This window comes from Morus notabilis, unplaced genomic scaffold (genome assembly GCF_000414095.1).
Source record: "Morus notabilis unplaced genomic scaffold, ASM41409v2 Scaffold503, whole genome shotgun sequence".
NCBI classification, from domain to species: domain Eukaryota; kingdom Viridiplantae; phylum Streptophyta; class Magnoliopsida; order Rosales; family Moraceae; genus Morus; species Morus notabilis.
Window position 1 is genome coordinate 86,013 of NW_010366489.1, and position 21,754 is coordinate 107,766.

A 21,754-nucleotide genomic window follows, 5' to 3' on the forward strand; every position below is an offset into this window, starting at 1 on the left:
AAACCATTTCACGTGCATTAATCTCCAAATATAATGCGCAGGATATGTGGGATACTGGCGATTACACTTTATCCACACCTAATAAGTAATGTACATGGTTGATGTGACACTTTAGTTGTTTGATAATTTGCCAAGGAAAGAGACCAGAGAGTAGGGACCGACCCATTTTTTTTTTCCTTTCTTTATTTTATAGAACTCTTTTTTTTTTTTTTTTGTTTGTTCTTTTTAAAAACACCATGTGATTGTTCTTTTAGAGTGTAATTTTTTAGTTGAATTTGAGTTATAACTTGAGTTGAAGTTGTAATTTAAATAAAGTTAAGTAAAGTTGAATAAAGTTGAAACTTAAAAGAACGTGAACTTAAATAAAATTAGAACTCGAGTTATCTTTTTTTGAGTTTTTTAGACAAAAGAACATGCCTCATGTTTCTTATTTTTAACCGTTAAATTTATATCAAAATTTATTTATTTTGGACATTTTTTTTAATTTAGTGTATTTTTAATTAAATTTAATGACTGTAAAAATAAAAAATACTAATATTTAAAAAAAACACCGGAGAAACTCTTTTATTTTATTTTATAGATAAGTTCTTAAAAAGGCAAAACAAGTCATATCATTGTATCCATGGTCTTTTGGTTGGGGAAAATTATGTCCAAAGCCTCTCTCACTCTTGTTTGACTGACCTGAATCCTGGGCTATAAAAGTAGACCCTTTTCTTTACTTACTTACACTGCAATCTTTTATTGCACCAACCAGTTTTATTCACCACTGAAACCCACCAGCAAAACAATCCCCACCAAAGATATCACTCCATTTAGTGTTGACATAAATAACTGTTTCATAACTCCAATTCAAAACCCAAAACTGTTTCTTCTGCAATTGCCACACGTCACTCACTAAAAACTAGTAAAAATGAACAAAATTACCTTAAAAATATATGTATCACATTCTATTAATTTTATATACTTTTTCATTTTGATGATAAAAAACAACGCTTTTATTAGTTGAGACCCACTGTGAAGATTATTACTGAAATAGATGTATAAGGTGTTCACCCCACTAACTCAAATTTATTGATTTGAGTTAAGAAAGTGAATTTGAGTTGTAAAAAATTTGAGTTTAGTTTAGATTTTGAGTTAAATATTTAGGAGGAGATTGATTTGATATTTAAAACTTGAGTTTTGTGTTCACTTGTACTAAAGCCAAACATCAATTACAAAGAAGTGTCATTTTCTGCAGAGGCAATTCGCACTGTAGAACCAAACTTGAGTAATAAGAAAATAAAGGGTTGGTGAAACTCACTAACTCGAGTTATTATTCGAGTTGCGTTTAGTGAATGTATAACTCAGTCTAATTTCACACTCAAATTGAGCTTATTTGAGTCTGATTTACGAAGTGAACAGCCCCTAAAAATATATATTTCCTTTTATTTATTATTTATTTATTACCTACAACTCGATGGCAGAAACCACGTTAACAATTTGAAACCTTTTTTGGTGTGTTAATAAATTAATAGATCAAATTTTTTGTCTATTAAACTTATATAAAATCACATAAAAATTAAAAAATATACATATTTAACCATTAAAAAAACTTTGAGAAAAATCTCCCTTAACAATTTTAAGGCAGCAATATCCAGTCTTCAGTTGACCAGACCATAATCAGAGTTCAGACAATCGGAGGGCTGAAAAAAATAAACGATATAAGAACCCGGTGGTTAATACCATCGGGTTCTGGGATTTGGGTCCTGCCTAATGTACTGGAATTTTGCTTTAAAAACCCCCAATCTCGATTGGTCATTTCAAAGAATAATAACCAAAAAAATGATTATTTTTTTTCCTGGGGGTGTGTGTCAGATAGTTTGAATAAGCATGGCGTCAGGTCTGCGACATGTCAGATTGGTCATTAGGGGCTAACTGATTCATCTAACGTAACGTAACCTAAAAGGGTTTTGTCACCTTATTGGCTATTTCTTTATATGGACAAACTTGATAGGGCTTTGAAATTCTATATTTGAGGTACACCTCATGAACCGGCTAAGATGAGTTTATTGATTCACTGGTTTCTTTTGTCTTTTGAACTTATTGCCTTTTTTTATTTATTATTATAAGAATCTTTGAGATGATTACTATCAAATTCATTCTCACTGAGAATCGTGCATTCCAATACGGTTGTATGAAAGCAACAACTGATTTAACACATTTTACTTCTGGTATAACCTGGCCTTAATTACATATCAAATGCATAAACCAAGAATGCCATGTAAAATGTTTAGTAAGGAAATTCTTTTAAGGCCCGTTTAGTTAATTGATTTGAGTTGAGATGTAAATTTATGTGAGAATTTTTTACTATAACAAAAAAGTTATATGTGATTGTTTCTAATAACTTTTTACTGTAGCAAAACTCAAATTCTAAACTCGAATTAAAAACTCAAAGCTCTCGTATAAAGTCACATCTCAACTCGAATTAAAAACTCAAAGTAGCGAACTAAACATGCCCTAGTATAATAAAAAAAAAATACCCTACTCTTATTTTACCGTTAGATTATATCAGGATAATATCGTATTAACAAGAGTACGTATGAAGAACGTGATAAGAATCTAACGGTTAAAATTTTTTTCATACTTTACAAAAGAAATCTCTAAGAAATTATCTATTCTACTCACTCAAAACAGAAATTTAACTCCTTTTGAGACTAATAATAGTGTAATCTTTAATCACGTGATTATGCCATGTTCGTGGTTATCAAAGAGAAGAGAAGCAAAAATGATGGGCAAGTGAAGTTCCCCAACTTGTGAAATGGAAAGTGACATTAAGGGGCAGGGATTTTTGTTGTGTTGTTATTTCAGTTTTGTGTGTGGATGAGAATTTGTAGACAGGTTTCAGTTGGTACCTAACCTAAACAGGGCTTGGCCCATTTTATGCCAGGCCTGGACCCATATAACAACAACACCACAGACACAGTGGAGGACTAGCTCAGTACTGGTGAGCTATGCAAATTTTTTCCCACATCCCTATTCTAATATATATATATATATATATATAGATATATGAGATTCAAGAAAATTATAGACTTTGGGGACAATTGCAAGATTCGTTTTTGAGAGGGAAGAAAACAGAAAAGAACATGTTTATGGATGTCGAGCCACAGGTCACAGAAATATTCCAGAACAAGAAGACACTCTCGGCACAGAGGTTTTATTGTTTGGTTGATTGTTTTGTCCACACAAAAGCATAAAAGGCCAAAGCAAAGCCACATTGAGGTTGATATTGTAACAACTGTATGCCGACATATGAGGTGATTATCAAACGCAGAGCTTTTGAGTTTTGAGGCCCCCCCAGCGCTGTTGCTTAAATACACACACACTATGCTCGACGCTTTCATTGAATCTCAAAACTCAGTTGTAATGTCAGGCTTTGGGTGACAGCACTCCCATCCTCATTGTACTGCTAAATGAATAACTAGAAACGTATTTGTTATTCACAATTTAGATTAATATTAAACAATCCAACTAACACGTTCTCTTCCGGTCAACAATTACCTGCATAGGTCACCTAACGAGGCCTATTTATGGACCATGGCATTACCTTCTCTAAAGGCCTTGCAGTCGATCTGCTTGTGGGTTATATATGTTCTGTGCTTCTGTGTTTATTAAAAGAAAAAAAATGTTAAACAATGCAAAATGATAAGCTTCTTGATAGACCAGCTTGAAGGAGTTGAAAGAAAGTTGGAAATTAGTTATATGGGAAAGAGAAGTAGGGTGGGACCATCCTTATAATTTAAAGGCTGTCCAATAGCAGAGTCAAGGGTATGTTTCCAATTTTTATGACACAATCTTTAGTATGGCTTTAAATGAAATTAGAATTGAAATTGCAGCTGTCGGTTAATGCAGTATGTAAGTGTACAAGGGAACCAGTCAACAAGTTAGAAAGAGAGAGTCTTAAGCTCTTCGTTAAAAAAAAAAAAGAAAAAAAAGAAAAAAGAAGGCCAGAGTTTGTAAGTCAATTGTACTTGAGGAAGAAACTTGCTTGCAACAAGTAGAAAAAAGAAAATTGCTTTTAACTTTACAATTTACATCCCATTCTTTATTTTCACTCAGGCTGAGACCCCCAAAAGATGAATATTCAAAACTAAAGAAAGCAAAACCAAGCTCGTGATCTTAAAAGAAATTCCCCCTCAAGTCCCTCTCTATTGACCTTCATTTTCATTCTTTCATTCCTTTTTTTTTTCCCCCTTTTTTAATGTGAAGACAGTGGAAGGAATTCACATTATAACCCACAAATTTCACAGTTCAGCAACTCCTAGAGTCTTGTCCAAAACAAAAGGCCCAAGTTTGAGTTGGAATCCTATTGAGTATCAACTTCTGGTTCTGGACTAGTTTGTGGAAGGTATACTGTGAGAAAAAAGAGGCCTTTACCCAAAACAAGCCCAACTCAGACTCTTTTTCCCAGTTTAACGAGCCTACCCAGCAGCTCAACCTGGAATAACACGGCCGTACAAATTGCCCATTCCCATATGTCCAAGCAAAAAGGATGCTTACGTGCAATGTAATTATTTTTCCTTTCATTCTGCATCTCTAAGATGCCTTTATAGCACGCCTAAGACCATTTGGCCTTTTGGCGTCGGGAGTTTGGATGAGGTGGAGGTAGGCGGTAGGGCTGCGGGTTCAATCCAATCTTATATTAAAAAAAAAAAAAAAAAAGGCTTTTACAACACTGACTTAAGCCCTGCAACAATACCCCAGCGGTAGAACTTAAGTTTGGAATCATATCCAAGTGAGGCCAGAGAAACCCAAACCACAACAATCCTAAATATCTATGAGAGCCTGCAATAAAATTAGAGGAAATTAGAATGGATTTTATCAAGACCGACTCTTGAATGACTCAGCACAGTGGTAATGGCGATAGAGATTCCACAAGCAAGGTTAAATAGCAACTTGAAGATAAATGTACTATAGCATAAATTCAACCCAGCATAAGAATTGTACACAAAATCATCCAACCACCATTTGGAATCAGAACTCATCACTAAACTATTACCAAGAATGTATTCTATTCCAGCAATGCCAACGTATGAAAAGAGCATAATCATAGTTACGGAAATGAAGCATTTTGTTAGGAATACATCTCTATGGTCCTGGAAGAGAATCATACTTTCACGTAACATACAAAGGCGAGAAAGATTGTAACATCAAGTGATTTTAGTTACTCCAAACTATGATATAACGTTAATGTTAGGCTGAATAACATAACTATATGTTACGTGGAAGTGTATAGTTATGGTTTTCCATTCGAGCCACTTATATCATGCCTTAAGAGTTTATACATTATGCCATTGTAAACTAAAGATTCAAAGCTTGCCTATATCAAATTCAGCTCATGCTGCTATATACATACAAATACATCCTTTCAGGCAATAAATAGTATCTCTAATTAATGACATCTCATTTACAGGAAAATAAAAAAATAAAAAAAAATAAAGCTCAAGCTTTTTAGCAGTTGAAAAAACACTAATCATATTCTAATTCCAATACCCAAAAAGACAAATCTTTGCATCTATGATCTATTACTTCAAATTTACAGCAATCAAAGACATGAATTGAGCAAACCTTACAACAACAAACAAACTATCTGTCTTCCACCATTCTCAATCGCGTCTCAAGCAAACGAGCATTGAACTCTCCATCACTGATCTTCAACATTCTCGACAATGGAACCGATAATCCATGCTCAACCAAAAGCCTATGCCTGGGCTTAATTTTCCTCTCCAAGCTAAACGAAAAGTACTGCGGAAACCTCTTCAACTCCGCAACTTCCCCTTTCATTTCCGTCAAAAAGTAGTCAACTTTCGGCACGAGATTGTTCTCCACGCTGAGCGTCAGCAGCCCCGGCGATCTCAGCACCATCGTCACAACTTCCTCGTAAGACAGCCCTAGGCTCTGCTGCAAATACTCCATCTTCGGCAAGAGTGTGCCTTCGACGTTGGAAACCAAGAGCAGAGCCGTGTGGCAGGTGATCGAGTTGCGACCGACGAACCCTAGATTCGTCAAGAAATCGAAGGTTCGCCGCAATTGGGCGTCGACGCTGCAGACGAGGAGCCTAGGGCACCGGATTATGGATTTCCGGATGTCGGGGAAGGGGATTCCAACCTCGTTGAGGAGGAAATCGAAGACCGGGTAGAGATCGAGGTCGGGATCGGAGGTGAGGAGCTTCGGGTGCATGTCGAGGATGCGGCCGATGGCGGAGCGTTCGATGCCCATGGAGGAGAGGCAAAGCTCGACGGACTTGACGGTGGAGAGAGGGGCGGAGCGGAAATGGGGGTTTAGAGTTAGGGCTTTGTGGGAATCGACGTTGAGGTGGTTCTCGAGGTAGAGGATTTTTTCCCGGAAAAGGAGGCCGGAGTCGGAGGTGGGGGTGTTTGGATGCTCCGAAAGTTGGGGCTTTCTGGCGATGGCGTTAGGGGCTTTTTTGGTGGGGAGTTTTGGGGAAGGTAAAAGGGAAGCTTGAGGGAAAAGAAGGGATTGGGATGGTCGGAGAATCATGGTGTTGGTGGTGGTGGTGGCGTGGATTCTGGTTATGGCGGGAGAGCTTGGCCATGGCTTCATCGTCTCCATTGATACTTCTGTCACTCTCGACAGTGTGAAAAAAGGAGAGTTCTTTATCTCTTCTCATCAGTTGGGAAAACGACAATCGAAAAACAAACGACAACATTGGAAGGCCAACGACAGTGTTTTTTTTTTTTTAAACGACTACAGGAATTGAAATCCAGAGTGGGGCATATTTATTTTACCGATTCGAATTTTATTATAGTAAAAATCTTTAAAAAATAGTCACATTTAATTTTTTTTATACAATAAAAAACTCTTATATAAAATCACATCTTAATTCAAAATAAAAATTCGAATCAACAAATTAAACATGACTGTAATGAGAATCTAAAAGCAATAACGACAATAAAGGGACAAATCGACAAGAAAACGAACAACGAAGATAAGAGCAAACGACAATAGAAGGACAGACGAGAACTGTAAATTTGCTCCATATAATCATTACAAGCCCTCCCTCAACCAAAGTAAATTCTATTTGATTCTCGTCGGTGAACTCGTAGGGGAGCTAACTTCACCAACCTCAACTATAGATTGATAGTATGGGCCCATTCACGAAAGCCATGAATCTGATCAATCAGTTCAATATTTACCTAATTTGTCGAGTTAGATTAGATTGAGAGGGATTTTATACTGGTAACAGATTAAAAAAATAATTTAATCCAAAAGTTTTGAATTGGTTCGTCGATTGAGCATTCTCAATTCATAAAATTTGTGAATCTGAATTATATATATTGTTTTGGTAAAGTTTAGATTATTTTCACTAATACCTTGTTTCAAAACACTTTAAACTTTACAAAACAAGTCAAAACATTCCCAATCTATAAAAAACAAGTTAAATAAGTGTAACACCCGATATTTAATTAAGCCTTAAGCCAATAATAAATAAATTTAGTAAATTAAAATCATGCATCACATTTACTATTTACCTCAAAGTTATTTGTTAGCATTATATTTTATTACTATAGCTATCATATTATTTTATTAAACTTATAGCTTTGCTAATCGAGTTTTTAGTTTTAATGTGCAGTGTAACTAACTCGATGTGATAACTCAATGTGCTAAATTTATGGAGAAAAATGATATTTATTATGATTATTAGATATGATATTTTACCTCTATTATTATTTATTGAATGATGAATCATTATTTTATATTTTTATTATATGATTTTATGTAAATGTGTTGAGGACTTAGTTATTATTTTGAGTTTTTGGTGAGAGAAGTCTATGTTAGCAAATTGAGTGAACTTAAGGCACCTAATTGAAGAAGAAAAATAGAGACTCTAGAGTTGATTTTATGAGGTTAGGATAGCTATTAGAGGCTTAGAAAAACCTAAGCACTTATTCTATTATAAGGCCACTTTATTTTTATTTAGTTTCTATCAAGTTTAGACTTCATTTTTTGGTCTATTTTAACAAGAAACTCTAGAACTCTGACCATAGCACTTTCTTCTCTCTTCTCACTCCTTTTTTCACCCAAAACTCAGACTCAAACCTAGGGTTTTAAGAGAGAATGAGCTAAAGACTCAACCAGCCCATCTCAACTCGTTTTCAACCTAGAACCAAAAATAACCACCAAGTTTTGAGCTTCTATTCACTTGGGAACACGTTTTTTTTTTAGGTAACTTATTTCTTAGGTTAGAAACTAAGACTTCAGAGATTAAGATGTTGAAATCCTACTTGAGATTCGGATTTTTGATGGGGCTTATTATGCATGTTGGTTGTAGACTCTTAAAAATGAGTTTCTTGAGGTTTTGGTTCAAATATTGGTTTCTGGGTGAAATTGATTATTTTAGCTTGATATTATTGATGATTATTTGAAGATAAACTCTTATTAAGATGATGATTCATGTATATGAGAGTGGTCTTTGAAGATTAAGATTTGCATGCTAGGTATTTGATGAAATGTTCAAATATAAGTCTTCTGTACAGTCTATATAGATTCTGTTTTCGTGCTATATATACTTATGATTTTGACTGATCTTATATTTTTTTATTAAAGTATACATCTCAAGCTTTATGTGAGTTTTTGAATCACTCCATGCAGATTTTTCTACATTTAGTGATGAATTTTATAAGTTCAGTTAAAAAGCTTTCATTTTCCTGACGAGATTGTACTTCAATCTGGATTTCGGGCTGTTTTTGGTTAGTTTGAAAAATCCAAAACCCATCATGCAGTAGCTCTAAAAAAAGGGTTTTGAGTCTACTTTTATTTGCCACTGGTCTCATAATATTTTGAGTTTTGATGAATTTGTTATGCATATTTTCGTAACAATGCGTAGTTATTTGTTTCGTTAAATGATGATATGAATGTGATTTTTGAAAGCTGTAGTTTTAAAGGTTAATTAGCACATTAAAGGCGCCCCACAACCAGCTAGTTTGTGCTTGCAAAGTGGTGATCGAAATTCAGGTAAGTAGAGTTAAAGCATTTTCAAAACTGCATCACAAAACCTATTTGACATAACTTGTTCAGAATTGTGATTATGCAAGTTTATTCTCTTATGAAATTCTTATATGATTATGTTAAAAGAGTATTCATGATTAATTATTTTGAAAGAGATTATGATTTATGCTTATTATGTTTTTATGTTTTATGAGATTTTATGGTATGGTAAATGGATGAGAGGTTGGGTAAGCAGGGGTGTGAGGGACCGGTACCCCAAATTAGAGAAACTGTCTCTTTGAGACAACTAGAGAAAAATGTTAGTGGGAAGTCTCTTGTTGATCACAAGAGAAAGAGATTCTAAAAACCCCGCTTAGTGTTTAAGAGAAAAGAATTTACCAAAATTAGAGAAGGTCTTGTATAGAGAGGCTTACTTGGAACCAAAGTTTTGTATCATACCTAAACTAAGAATAAGTATGAAAGTTTATGAACAATGTTTAACAAAGAGATTTTAGCCACGGAGATTTTAGATATTTACTTTATTTGAAATCTACTTACTAAGTTTTTGCTCATTAGTTTTACCTTATGATGCAGATGATGTTGTTGTTACTGAAGAGTAAAAAAAAAAAAAAAATGATTTCCAAGGTTGGCTGAGTACTCCAAGTCCTACATATGACATCTTGCTTATATGTACTTCCAAACAATAGATGGGCTCAAAATGTTTTTTTTTTTTTTTTTTTATCGCTTTTGAATAACTGTTTAATGTCTAAGATTTGTGGTTGTAATCATTTTACACACTGACTCATTTTGTTCAAAAACTTTTAAGAAAATTTTGTGATGAAATAAACCATAAGTTTTCGCATCTTTTTAAGTATAAAAAGTATGTTTTAAGTAGCACCACCTCGCTAAATTCGGCCTTAGACCGGTTTAGTGGTGGAGGCGTTACAATAAGCCTCTCAGTTTAGTTCTGTGTATCAAATGAACGGAAAATACATACGTGATATTAAAAAATTAACTAATAGAGGGCATTTAAATAAAATTGTGTAAGTTTAAGTAACAAAGTTTAAGTAACAAAGGGATAGCCCTTCATTTTCCAAAAAAAAAAAAAAAAAACCCACAAAAACAAAATTCCTCAAATATAATATCTAGGGTTCCTCCTCTTTTCCTTAAATTTCCCTGCTGATCCGAACTTGAAAGTTGCTTGTTTGGATTTTTGTTTTATTTCACGAATAATGGCAAGCTCCTCTAATTTGGATCTTTTTGGAGTTCCCAACTATGGTAAGTCTTAATAATTAATGTCTACAACGTTTTATTTTTTTTTATACTAAATTTGGTTTGTGTTTGTTTTGGTAAAATGATGAAATCGTTATTGTTGATTATGCTTGTGAATATTCCGTTAACATGGTGTGAGAAAAGCTTTCTTGTTTTCATTGAAAAGCTTTGGTGCTTTTCATATATGTGAATGTATATGGTCCTGTTGCCTTCAATTGAAGCTTCTACGTACAGAGGAGTTGGCTCTTCTTCTTCTTTTCTCTTTTTTTTTTTTTTTTGGTTAAAGAGATGGAGTTAGGGTTTTTAATGATTTGGAGGGAAAGGGTATTAGGGATTGTAAAAAAGACAAGAACTACCACGTTACTTATGCATTTTCTATCCATTTGATACACAAAACTGGACGGAGGGGATAATTTGACATGTTTTTTTATAGATCACGGGGAATTTTAACCTGTTTTGCAAAGTCAGGGAACATTTTGAAACAATATACATAGTTCGGAGGCATTTTTGAAAATAATCGTAAAGTTTTTTATATTTTATTGAAGCTAATTTGTCATAATTGATTGGGTTATAAGAAATCAGAATCTATTGAACTATTTTACATTATAATATGTTTATTTAAGTTGTGGACATTGAATTACTTTGAACTTTAAAGTAATGTTGATAAACGATGAAGATTTCATTTTGAATTTAATTGAAGTTAGTTTGTCATAATTGATTGAGTTATAACACTTCGAATTTTAAGTTTTATTGGGTTGTTTTAATTTCTAAATTCTAATAAGGAAAAAAAAGCATTTAATAGCTTATTAACTTTAAATGTCCAAAATCATGAACTTCGTTGAATCCAATCTTTGAAATTTAATAGTTTTGAATTGGATTGGACTGGGTAGAGTTTTGAATTGGCAATGGATTAAAATTTTCCTAATTCAAGAGTTTTTATTAGATTATGGATCACCCTAATCCGTAAATTCCAATATGTGAATAGCACTTATTGAAAGTAACATAAATTAGGCTTCGTTCGTTTCACTAGTTCGAATCACAACTCAAGTTTTTGTTACAGTGTTTTCTCTTAGAAAAATTCAAACTAAACTTTTTATGCTACAGTTTTTTTTTCCTAATATAAATTTATTTTTTAACTCAAATTTTTAACTTAAACGAACAAAACAACGATAGAACTCCATATCTACAAATAGTCACGGGGCAAGCACTTTTAACAAACAACCAAATACCTAGCTATTATAACGCAATCAAACCTAATGAAATAAAATGTTGTACTGAGGCATACCCATCTCTCCATTAGGAGGTTATTACTCTTTTATTTTTTGGTTCTATTTTTTAATTATTTTTTCAATTAAGAGAATAGAATCGTAAAATAATAGTAGAAATCCCCTTATCAAGGATATTAATTCATAACTATTCATAATTGTTTATGTCTTTAACATGACCACATGATGAAATGAGAAGGAACATGGGGTAAATGGCTGATACAACTCGCAGGATTTTTATTCAGATATGATCATCTTAAACATAAAGAAGGGATAAAAAAAAAAAGGGAATGAAACCATCAAGTTCCTATTTTAGTTATTACAACTCACTAAAAAGAAAAGGCATTTGAAATCCTGTTTTTGTTAACACCGAAGAGCAACTTCAATTAAAAAGAAAAATCTCAAAATATGATGAAAGATATCTTCAAGAAAAGTGGAGCATTCGTGTTAGTTTCGATATTTTCTTTTCCATATGAAGTTATTTTATTTTATTCTGTTTTAGATTCAAATTCCTAATTATGATTAAGGGAATTGTAGTAAAGCACTAGAAGCAATGTGGCATTGCATCAAATTGCAAAAAGGGCTAATGAAGTTGAAATAATCAGAAGATCGAAATTTGTAATCGAACTTCTCTTTCTTCTACCACTCATATTCTAAAGAACTTTCCTTTTTGCCTATTAATCCTTGATTTTTAGGCCTCGTTCACTTCGCAGATTTAAGTTTTCAATTCGAGTTGAGATGTGACATTTTTTAAAAATTTTTCACTGTAGCAAAAAAAGTTAAATGTGATATTTTCTGAGAATTTTTTACTGTAAAAACCTAAAATTAAAAACTCGAATCGGTGAAATGAACAAGACCTAAGTAATTGATAATCGCCATTTATTATAACTAAGAGAATTGTTGGAATATGATGCTAAAAAAAGGACGCGTCTTTCCCTCGGCACTTTAAAAGAATTGTTGGAATACTGCTCTAACAAACTTGTCCCGCATTGGAAGATAAAGGCGTCATTTAGCATATAGAGGTTTATAAGTATGTATTATGTCTATTGGAAAATTAAAGCAAGCATATATTTTAAGAATTGGCTATCAACTTAGATAGTTTTGCATATAATCACTTATAAATTTAAAAAGGTGTATGAGCACCTCTCAAATTTTTTGTTAAGAAGATATGGAAGCATTTTATGGAACCAAAGAATGTTCCATATTGATGTAACAAAAAAAATCAAAAATCTCCCAAGTTGATGTATCAGATATTTGATTCTTTTTTCATTAGGTATAGGTATTTTTTTTTTCTTTTTTCATTAGGTTTAGGGTTTTCTTTTTCATTTTGATTTAATGAGAGCTAAATTGTTTAACATGTCCTATCACTTTCTTACAATTTTGATGTTTTTGTCTAAAAATGTCTAAAATACTTATTGTTAAAATATGATTGTTGAATGCCAAGCCATTTTGAAATGAAATATATTTATTATAATTTTTGTTATAAATGTATGCAAAAAGATAATATAAGTTCAAGAATAAGAAAAAAAAAAAAAAGGTCGGAATCTAAATGACAAATGACTACAAATGTTAAAAGCATTAAATGACAATAAAGAAAATAGTAACAATATAAGCGCCACATAGTAGTAAATTGATTCTTCATATTAAAAAAGTTTTTACATGTAAGTCACGTTCTTTCTAAAAATAAAAACTTTATGGATTATTAAGGATTTTAGAATTAGAACAAACATCTCTATTTTTCGCATTTCTCCCACTTCTTCCTTATCTCAGTGATGGTTACAATCTGAACTTGTAATCCACCACCAAACCATCATTGCATATCTCCCTCTTGCGCATCGTTGGAGTCTCATGTGCTGTTTTTCATTAATTTTAAAGAGAATGAGTAAAATAACATATTTAATAAGATATTTAAGTTTTTTTTTTTTTTTTTTTACAACTCAAGTTTAATTTTTTTACTGTGGTATTTTCTTTCGTATAAAAAAATTTAAATCGTGACTTAAGTTGTGAAAAGAACAGATCCTTAATTAATTATAACATAATTTTTTTAAATAAATAAATTATAGCATAATTTAATATTTTCGGTTTTCAATACAATTGAATTATAAAAAATGTTTTTAAAAATGTCGAAATACCGTTTTAATATAATCAAAAACAGAAAGTATCAGAAATGTGTTTCAACAAAACATATAAAAAATATGCTATCAATTATGGTTTGGAAAAATGTTATTTGGTGCATTTTCTATTTAATTCTTAAGACGATAACTATTTTGGTTTATTTTTTTATTATTTAAGTTAGTGACGGTCTCACCATGATCACCACAAGTAATACGATAGCAACAAAATACTTTAGATAACGTGCTAGATTACCTTCAGTATCACTGCAGGCGAGTCAATAACACGGTAGGCTACTGCCACCGGTAAACTTGGAATATGATTGTCATTACTGGTTTTTTTTTCTTTTTCTTTTTTTTTAAATGTTTATTTTTCGTGAACTTATCTGGTAGGATAAAAAAAAAATACCGGCGGTTTTTTATTTTTTTAAATCCTTAAATTTATATAAAAAATTATTTATTTTACATTAATGTGATTTTAATTAAATTCAAAGTTATAAACTAATATTATAGATGGCATTGTCTTAGAGAAATTCTCTTATTTTTCACGGCAAACATTCAATCCATATGATTTATTCGCACTTGCTAGTTTATTAAAATGGCCATTTCATCCTGATTAATTGAAAATAATGTGTATTTAGAACTGTTTTAAAAACGACTTTTACGTATTTTGAGAAATAAAAAATGAAAAATAAAAATAAAACGACGTTTGTTTAGTAAATATTTTAAAAACGAAAACAGTGAAAATGATTTTTGTAAAGAAATTAAAAATAATTAAAAAATATTTTCATTTTTCTGTTTTCATTTTTTAATAATTATCAATAATATTATAATATATTAATTAATAAACACGATTTTATTTTTTTATTATATTCAAAATAATCTCTTAAAAAACTAATTAAACGTAATTTTAAAATCGATTCTAAAATAATTTTTAAAATAATTTCATTTTTACTTCTTATTAAAAATACAATTATTTTAAGACTAATTTTAAACGCCCTCAATAAGTATTTAACTACAGCATATAAAATGACTATCGCACCTGCTGGTCCGATTTAGAAAGACGTTAAATCAGTGGGACAAACCCAGAGAAATTAAAGAACAATTTGGCGCCCAAAAAATGACCGAATTAACATTTTAAGGGGTTGAAAAAGTTAGAAATTAGAAAATTTTTTTTTTTTATAAAAAATACTTAGAAACAGAACGTGTTTTTCCCCCTCAGAAAAAAATGTTTTTATTTTTATTTTTTCTGAAAGAAATAAAGATGAGTTGGTTTTGTTGGTTTTGGGATTTCCGAGGATTCCGATTCTTGCGCCTTAGGTATGATGACCGATTTTGGCGACAACCCGGTCGTGTAATGTTAAGCTATATGTAAGCTCTCTCTCTCACACACGCCTTTCTCTCACCTCTATTCTCTCTCTCTCTCTCCCTCCCTCTGCCTTTTGAATCTCCGTACCCTTATTGACTTCACAACCTTTTTGACGCTTTGATTCGATTACGGAGTTCAAAACGTGTTTGTTGTTCCTGATTTTTTCCTCTCTTGGTACGTACGTTTTCCCTTCTCTCTCTCTCTCTCCTAAGTGGGTTCATACATAGTTACATACATATCTATTTTCTATTTCTATGTGTTATCCAATTCCAATTTCTGTACTTTTTTGGTTGCCAATACTCTTCAAGGCTCAAGGCGATTCTGATTCTTAAAAGGTGTCTCCTGCTGTTGTATTTCTCACATGGGTTTTGTTTATTTTTGTTGTTTAGTCGTCGGTTCTTATTGAATTTGAGATCTTTTGATACATTTGCATTTTACAATATTAAAGGTGTTTAATTGTTTTATAGAAAAAGAAAATGATTGGCTTTGCAAACTGGGCATTGTTTGGTGCATTTGTTGCCTCCTATAGGTGAGTTTCTCATATGGGTTTTGCTTTTCTTTTTGGAACTCGGATTCTTTTAGCAAAAGAGGTGATCTTGATTCACTTTTTTTTATGTTTAGAATTAGGAAAATGGTGAATTGTGATTTGTTTTCTTGTTTAAATTTGTTGCCTCCTATAGGTGAGTTTCTCATATGTGGAAATGTGGTTCAATCGGGACACGAACATCCATAAATGCTAATGTGTTCTAAAAATCTTGCTGAATTGTTTCAGAGTTTTGGGATTTGGTAACTGGATTTTTTATGGGATTTTTTATTTTATTTTTTCAATAGGCCTCGAATAATTTAAGACTGCAAAAGAGAAGTGTGGTGTAAGGTGCAGGATGGGAAGGGTAAAACTAAAAATAAAGAAATTGGAGAACACAAATGGGCGTCAAGCGACATATGCCAAGAGGAAGCATGGCATCATGAAAAAAGCTAACGAGTTATCTATACTCTGTGATATAGATATTATCCTTCTCATGTTCTCACCAACTGGCAAGCCTTCTTTGTGCAGCGGAAAGCGCAGGTTTGTTTGTTGTTTCACTTTTGTTTTTATCTTAGTAATCGTTTTTAGAAGTCTTACCAACTGATGTAAAGCATAAAACATAGGATTTCTATTGTGGCTACAAGAAAAGAGAGACAAAACATGTATGGATTCTTGGCGTGATGTTTTCTGCCATTAATAGTGGGAAACTGAAACCTTTCGAATTCGCTAAGGTTCGGTTTGGACTAAACAAATGTGATGCTTGTACTGAAATGGACACATGTGTACAAAAGCGTGGATGAGGTCTAATTGTATTACCTTCTGTGCTTGTAATATGCTTACCCTCATGCCTTAGGAATTTTCCTTGAGTCAGGAAGTCTTCATCTCTTTCTGGCAGAATCGGTCACCAGACTCTTTATGACCATAACATTGTTTTGCGTACATCTGTCTCCTTCCTTTCTTTTTAAGGCCGATCTTGGGGCTTATGTGGGCTTGTGTTATAGGAATCCAACCATACTTCTTTCTTTTACCGTTAGTTTCACAGCAATAGCATCTCCTTTCAAGGCCGTTTGTATTTTGTTGAGAATTTTTTTTTGAATCACTTGAGTTCTAAGTATTTGTACAGGCTTTCCATATCTTTTAATCTTGTGGTATTCTAATGCCTCTAGGTTTAGGATCTCTCTCTCTCTCCTTTTTTTTTTTTTTTTTTTTTTCCTGGGATCTCTCTTTTATACTTCTTGTGTGACGAGGGTTTGACTTTTAATTCTCTTGTTTGGTATAACTCTTTTACTTCTCATAGTGAGTAAAATGATATTTTTGCCATCATCATGACTCTGAATGGATATTGTCTGCTTTTACGTTTTCCTTTTCTGGGCACATGCAAGTTAAGTTGAAAAGTTTTAAAGGGATTGCTCATTTACAATGTAATAGCCTTACAGTGTGGTTAATTGTTCTTACTACTGTCGTTCCTGTTGAGCAGCATTGAAGAGGTTATTGCCAAATTTGCTCAACTCACTCCTCAGGAAAGGGCAAAAAGGTACAAATTGAATTCTTACATCATGCATCCTTGATTGATATACATAAAACATAATTGTCACTGAATTACTTTCATTTTATTGGAACAGGAAGTTGGAAAGTCTCGAAGTAAGTTTGCCTTTACAACCTATTCTCTGTCAGAAAATTCTTTCTTTTTTCCTTATGGATGTAAGCTGTGTACTATTATAGTTTCTATCTGTATTGTGATTGTGTTTCTTTCTCATTATTCTCTTTGAGAGTTTAGGCACTGAAAAAAACTTTTAAGAAGTTGGATCATGATGTGAATATACAAGAATTTTTGGGTACAAGGTATGTTGCTTATACAAATTACCCTTTTTAGATTCAATGTATCTGTTCAAAATCTGGATACTAATACTTCTTATTTTTTCTGTTTGGTTTCAGTTCTCAAACTGAGGTAAGCTTACGCACGTCCAACAATTTTTGTTATCGCGAAAGACTCTTGGACAATAAATGCTGATTATCACATGTTTTGTGGGCAGGAGTTGTCCAGCCAAGCTAGTTTTTTTCAGTCTCAACTTTCTGAGATACATAAGAGACTCAGGTTAACATCTGAAAATCTTTTCATTTTAGATTTCCCTCTCATTCCTCATGGATGACGCTAAGTCTTGCTTGATTAATGCTTGTTGTATACTAATTTTGTATTTGTTTTGAGTTATGCAGCTACTGGACTAACCCTGATAAGATTGATAGTGTAGAACATCTTGGGCAAATGGAAAATTCACTAAGAGAATCACTTAACCGAATTCAAACCCACAAGGTATGCTGCTCTGATAAAGCTATCGTTCGGAAGTTATTGTGTACCCACGACTAGGTTATATTCTTTAGATGCTTAGGTCGGCTGTTAAACTTTGTCATCCAGTTTTTGTCCAAATTTTCTAGTTTGGGAATGTTTTATGTATGCCTCTGGAATGATTTGTTTAGAATCTATTCTATACCAAAGAGTGGTACAAAGATATTGGTAGCTTGAATAGGAAATTCTACTTTCAAAAAGTTTAGGAACCTGATAGTCATTGATGAGGGGAAGAGCTGACTCCAACCACTGGAGAAGGATAACAAATTATGGGCACTTGCTGTTTGATCAGAAGGTGATAGGACCAAATAAAGTTAATGAAAGCCGTTTTCGGGAAGTGAATAGTATGCTTTAGACTTCATAGTTTGGAAGGAAAATACAGCCGGTGTTTGCGACAAATAAACAATAATACACACACGCACACTAGCCTTAAGACCAGAAGTAGGAGAGCAAAGTTACATACATTTTCCTCTTCTTTCCCTACTCTAAATCTCAGTACTTCTTTTCTATTTTATTACCTTAAATACCAAATACATTCTACTTTACTTTGGCAGGAGATTTTGCAAAAACAGCTAATATCATTAGAACACTCCAGTCAGGTGAAAACTAGCGCGCGTTTTGAGAATATTTTCCGCAATAGGGTTCTTTGATGCGTTAAAACTTCTAATCTTAACTAGTATCGTCTTGCAGTTCCAAAATGGGATACATTTACCCTTCAGGGTGGGTGCTGAGCAACAGCTACAGCCTCTCTCATGGATACCGAATAATGATGGTCAACATATTGTTTTGCCGGATGACCCAAGCTTGATTCCCCACAGGTGAGAGGTTCAGTCGAATGACAATGCTTCCGAATGTGATATTATAATAATAATATTTAAATTGCTTAGTCCAGTCCTGTGTATAGCATAATAACATATATAGATAATGTTGAGTTCGTGGAGCTAAAACTTGTTAGGTATATTGGGGATTTCACATTTGTATTTCTGGTTGCCGTAATTTTACAAGGTCTGAGAGGCGTGAGGTGTGTGATTGTCTTGTAATCTTCATTATGGTGAAATTTTGCGGTGGCTGAAACTGGATGTAATTCTAATATTTGAGAGTGAACTGGTATAAATTATTTGTGTTTCTGTTTGCCTGTTTTATATTATTGCTCTCATTAGTAAAGGATTCGTGCTTTAATCCAACAATTCATTAGCGTCTTCTTCATTTGCGGCATTTTTCAACTTGGTGGATTATTTATTTATTTATTTATTTTATAGGGATATTGAATGCTCTACAAGTTCCTCATTTGGGAGTTATTCTGGTTACTTTGGCATGGGCAGAAACTTGGATATTTCTAATTCCGGACAAGAAACCGGCATAGTCAACGAGTTAAGCCAAACCGCGCCAATGAGGCTACCACTGGGTGGCGGCCAATTCCCTTACGTGCCTTACAATCTGAATGTGCTAAATGATACAAAATTTCGGCCTCAAGCAGAGATGAATCCGCAGGAAAACGCTGTGGATTATCATGTCAATGGAAACTTTGAAGTTCCTAGACATGCATACGAGACAACCCATCAAAGTACTTGGGCTTCAACATCTGGGCCCTATGATGCTGTTTCTATATTAGATGAGACTTTGTACCCTCAGGTGAGCTTTTATTTTTATTTTTTATTTTTTGGTTTTACCCTTTGATCGTTAAAACTTTTCCTACTTGTTATGAACACCTTCATTGCTTTTTGCAGCAACCGAACTAGACCCATGAATGAAACTTTTTCGCTCGTTCACTGCTAAAAGTTGCTGCAGAAATTGGATCTTGCTTGGAGCATAATGATTTTGGTTTTTTTACAGCTTTCTCATCCTTGCTATGATAAATTAGAAGGCATACAGTGAGTGATGTATACTACGGGATAGGGAAAAAAAAAAACAGAAAAATCTTTTGCCAATACTATATCAAAAATTACCTTGAGGGGGTGTCAAGATCGAGAATGTTGCATGACCTTGAACCCCTCTCAGTTTCTTAAGCTGTAAATAAAAACATATACATACATAGTAATCAAAATCACAGATATATGATGAGATTTTTGCCTACTACTTCCAAGTGTATCCATTCTATACAACACACGGCAGACAAAGCTATTATCATTTTGTCTTGTTGATTGAAAATATACATTTCTTTTTTAATGAGAAAATTCATACTTGTATTTTTGCTTTTTCCTCAAGAATTTGTCATTTTATTTGAAAATTTACTCCAGCAGTACGGTTTTGAATCGTCATATTTTTATCGTATCAGTTTTTGCATAATTTTTTTTTTTATATGTAATTTTGGTCAAATTTAACGTCTTAAAACACACTATTATTGATAGAAATTCTACGGTAAATAGAGCTTTTTTTATTATTAAAATAAAATTTCGACCACTCGAATATCGTTATCTGGATTTGATTTTGAAAGATGGGGAGTCTGTTGAATACAGTTTGGATGATAAGAGACGTGTGAACCGCCAGAGAAGGATACAAGTGTACGACCAAAATAGAGGGCGAGATATGCGATATTTCCAACATGAAAAGCCAAGTGAAAATCTTAGGCTAAATTATATTCTTTGATGTCACGGAATATGAATCTTAAGGGAAATCTACATGGAAAGAGACATGAAAAGACAAAATGACATGGAAAGAGACCTGAAAAGCCAAAATGACATGCAAGATAGACAATAGACAATGAAGTGAAATGTCTTTTTAAGGGTTTAGGAGTTGTTCAGTTGGTTTCCAACTCACCATGCATTGTTAACGATGCATATATAACGCACAATTCCTCTCAAATAATTAAATAAATTAGTTTTTTCTACGGTTTCTTTTTAGAAGTCCCTCTGTTATAATATATAAATATGAAAAATGTAATACGAGTCTGTTTGGATTGGTTTAAACAAACTGTTATTGGCTTATTTAGTTCAAAAGTCACTTTTAAACCTGTTTGGATTGTCAACCTTAAAGTCTTTTGATTTTTTAAGCACTTTTAAAACAAACTATCCACTTAGTGCTTATGAAAAGCTTTTTTATTAACATTTTTAACAATTTATTTGTGAACAACAAATTAAATATCTTATCTATATCATTTTATTACATTACTTTTTATAACAAGAAGTACTTTTGACTTTTTTACCCAAACAAATTCAAAAGCTCTTCTTAGATATAAAAGTGTTTTTTCTGTCACTATCCAAACACTAATTAAAAAACCCCATCTTATGTTTATTTTTTTCTACTACTTAAAAATACAAACACAAACTATTCTAAACAAATCATAACAGGCGTTGTTTAGTTGGTTTCCAACTCACCATGCATTGTTAGCGATGCATATATAACGCACAATTCCTCTCAAATAATTAAATAAATAAGCTTTTTCTACGGTTTCTCTTTCAGAGGTCCCTCCGCCATAACATATAGATATGAAAAATGTAATACGAGTCTGTTTGGATTGGTTTAAACAAACTGCTATTGGCTTATTTAGTTCAAAAGCCACTTTTGAATCTGTTTGGATGGTCAACCTTAAAGTGCTTTTGACTTTTTTAAACACTTTTAAAATAAACCATCCACTTAGTGCTTATGAAAAGCTTTTTTATTAACATTTTTAACATTTTATTTGTGAATAACAAATTAAATATCTTATTTATATCATTTTATTACATTACTTTTTATAACAATAAGTATTTTTGACTTTTTACCCAAACAAGTTCAAAAGCTCTTCTTAAATATAAAAATACTTTTTCAACACTATCCAAACACTAATTAAAAAGCTCCCAACTTATGTTTATCTTCTTTTACTACTTAAAAAAACATAAATTATTCCAAACAAGTCATAACAGGCCATACAACAATTAATGAATGTAACATTAACATTAA

The 21,754-nt window shown here is 32.6% G+C and overlaps 2 protein-coding genes across 3 annotated transcripts; one reads left to right on the forward strand and one right to left on the reverse strand.

Annotated features, from left to right (window-relative positions):
- Positions 1-4,115: 4,115 nt before the first annotated feature.
- On the reverse strand, positions 4,116-6,619 carry LOC21398755 (transcription termination factor MTEF1, chloroplastic). 2 transcript variants are annotated; one of them, XM_010110381.2, is made up of 2 exons: positions 5,613-6,619; positions 4,116-4,824 (listed from the first exon to the last, which is right to left on the reverse strand). In XM_010110381.2, exon 1 carries the CDS (start codon positions 6,610-6,612, stop codon positions 5,626-5,628), a length of 987 nt encoding a protein of 328 aa, XP_010108683.1. In that variant the 5' UTR covers positions 6,613-6,619; the 3' UTR covers positions 4,116-4,824; positions 5,613-5,625. The 2 variants fall into 2 exon arrangements, with proteins under 2 accessions (XP_010108683.1, XP_024029438.1); XM_024173670.1 differs by having other exon boundaries at positions 5,608-6,619.
- An 8,295-nt stretch (positions 6,620-14,914) lies between these two features.
- Positions 14,915-19,981, forward strand: LOC21398756 (agamous-like MADS-box protein AGL30). Its single transcript, XM_024173663.1, has 13 exons — positions 14,915-15,007; positions 15,473-15,534; positions 15,837-16,071; positions 17,009-17,065; positions 17,154-17,172; positions 17,309-17,373; positions 17,467-17,479; positions 17,565-17,626; positions 17,746-17,842; positions 18,430-18,474; positions 18,566-18,693; positions 19,135-19,507; positions 19,603-19,981. The coding sequence occupies exons 3-13, from the start codon at positions 15,887-15,889 to the stop codon at positions 19,612-19,614; spliced, it is 1,056 nt and encodes a 351-aa protein (XP_024029431.1). The 5' UTR covers positions 14,915-15,007; positions 15,473-15,534; positions 15,837-15,886; the 3' UTR covers positions 19,615-19,981.
- Positions 19,982-21,754: the final 1,773 nt, after the last annotated feature.

What these genes read in the sequence shown, in the direction of transcription:
- LOC21398756 (XM_024173663.1), top strand. Translation starts at nt 15,887, where the DNA reads ATGGGAAGGGTAAAACTAAAAATAAAGAAATTGGAGAACACAAATGGG. An exon ending in GAGATACATAAGAGACTCAG is followed by an intron (nt 17,627 to 17,745) that starts GTTAACATCTGA and finishes TGAGTTATGCAG; the next exon opens with CTACTGGACTAACCCTGATA. An exon ending in CATTAGAACACTCCAGTCAG is followed by an intron (nt 18,475 to 18,565) that starts GTGAAAACTAGC and finishes ATCGTCTTGCAG; the next exon opens with TTCCAAAATGGGATACATTT.
- LOC21398755 (XM_010110381.2), bottom strand. Translation starts at nt 6,612, where the DNA reads ATGGAGACGATGAAGCCATGGCCAAGCTCTCCCGCCATAACCAGAATC.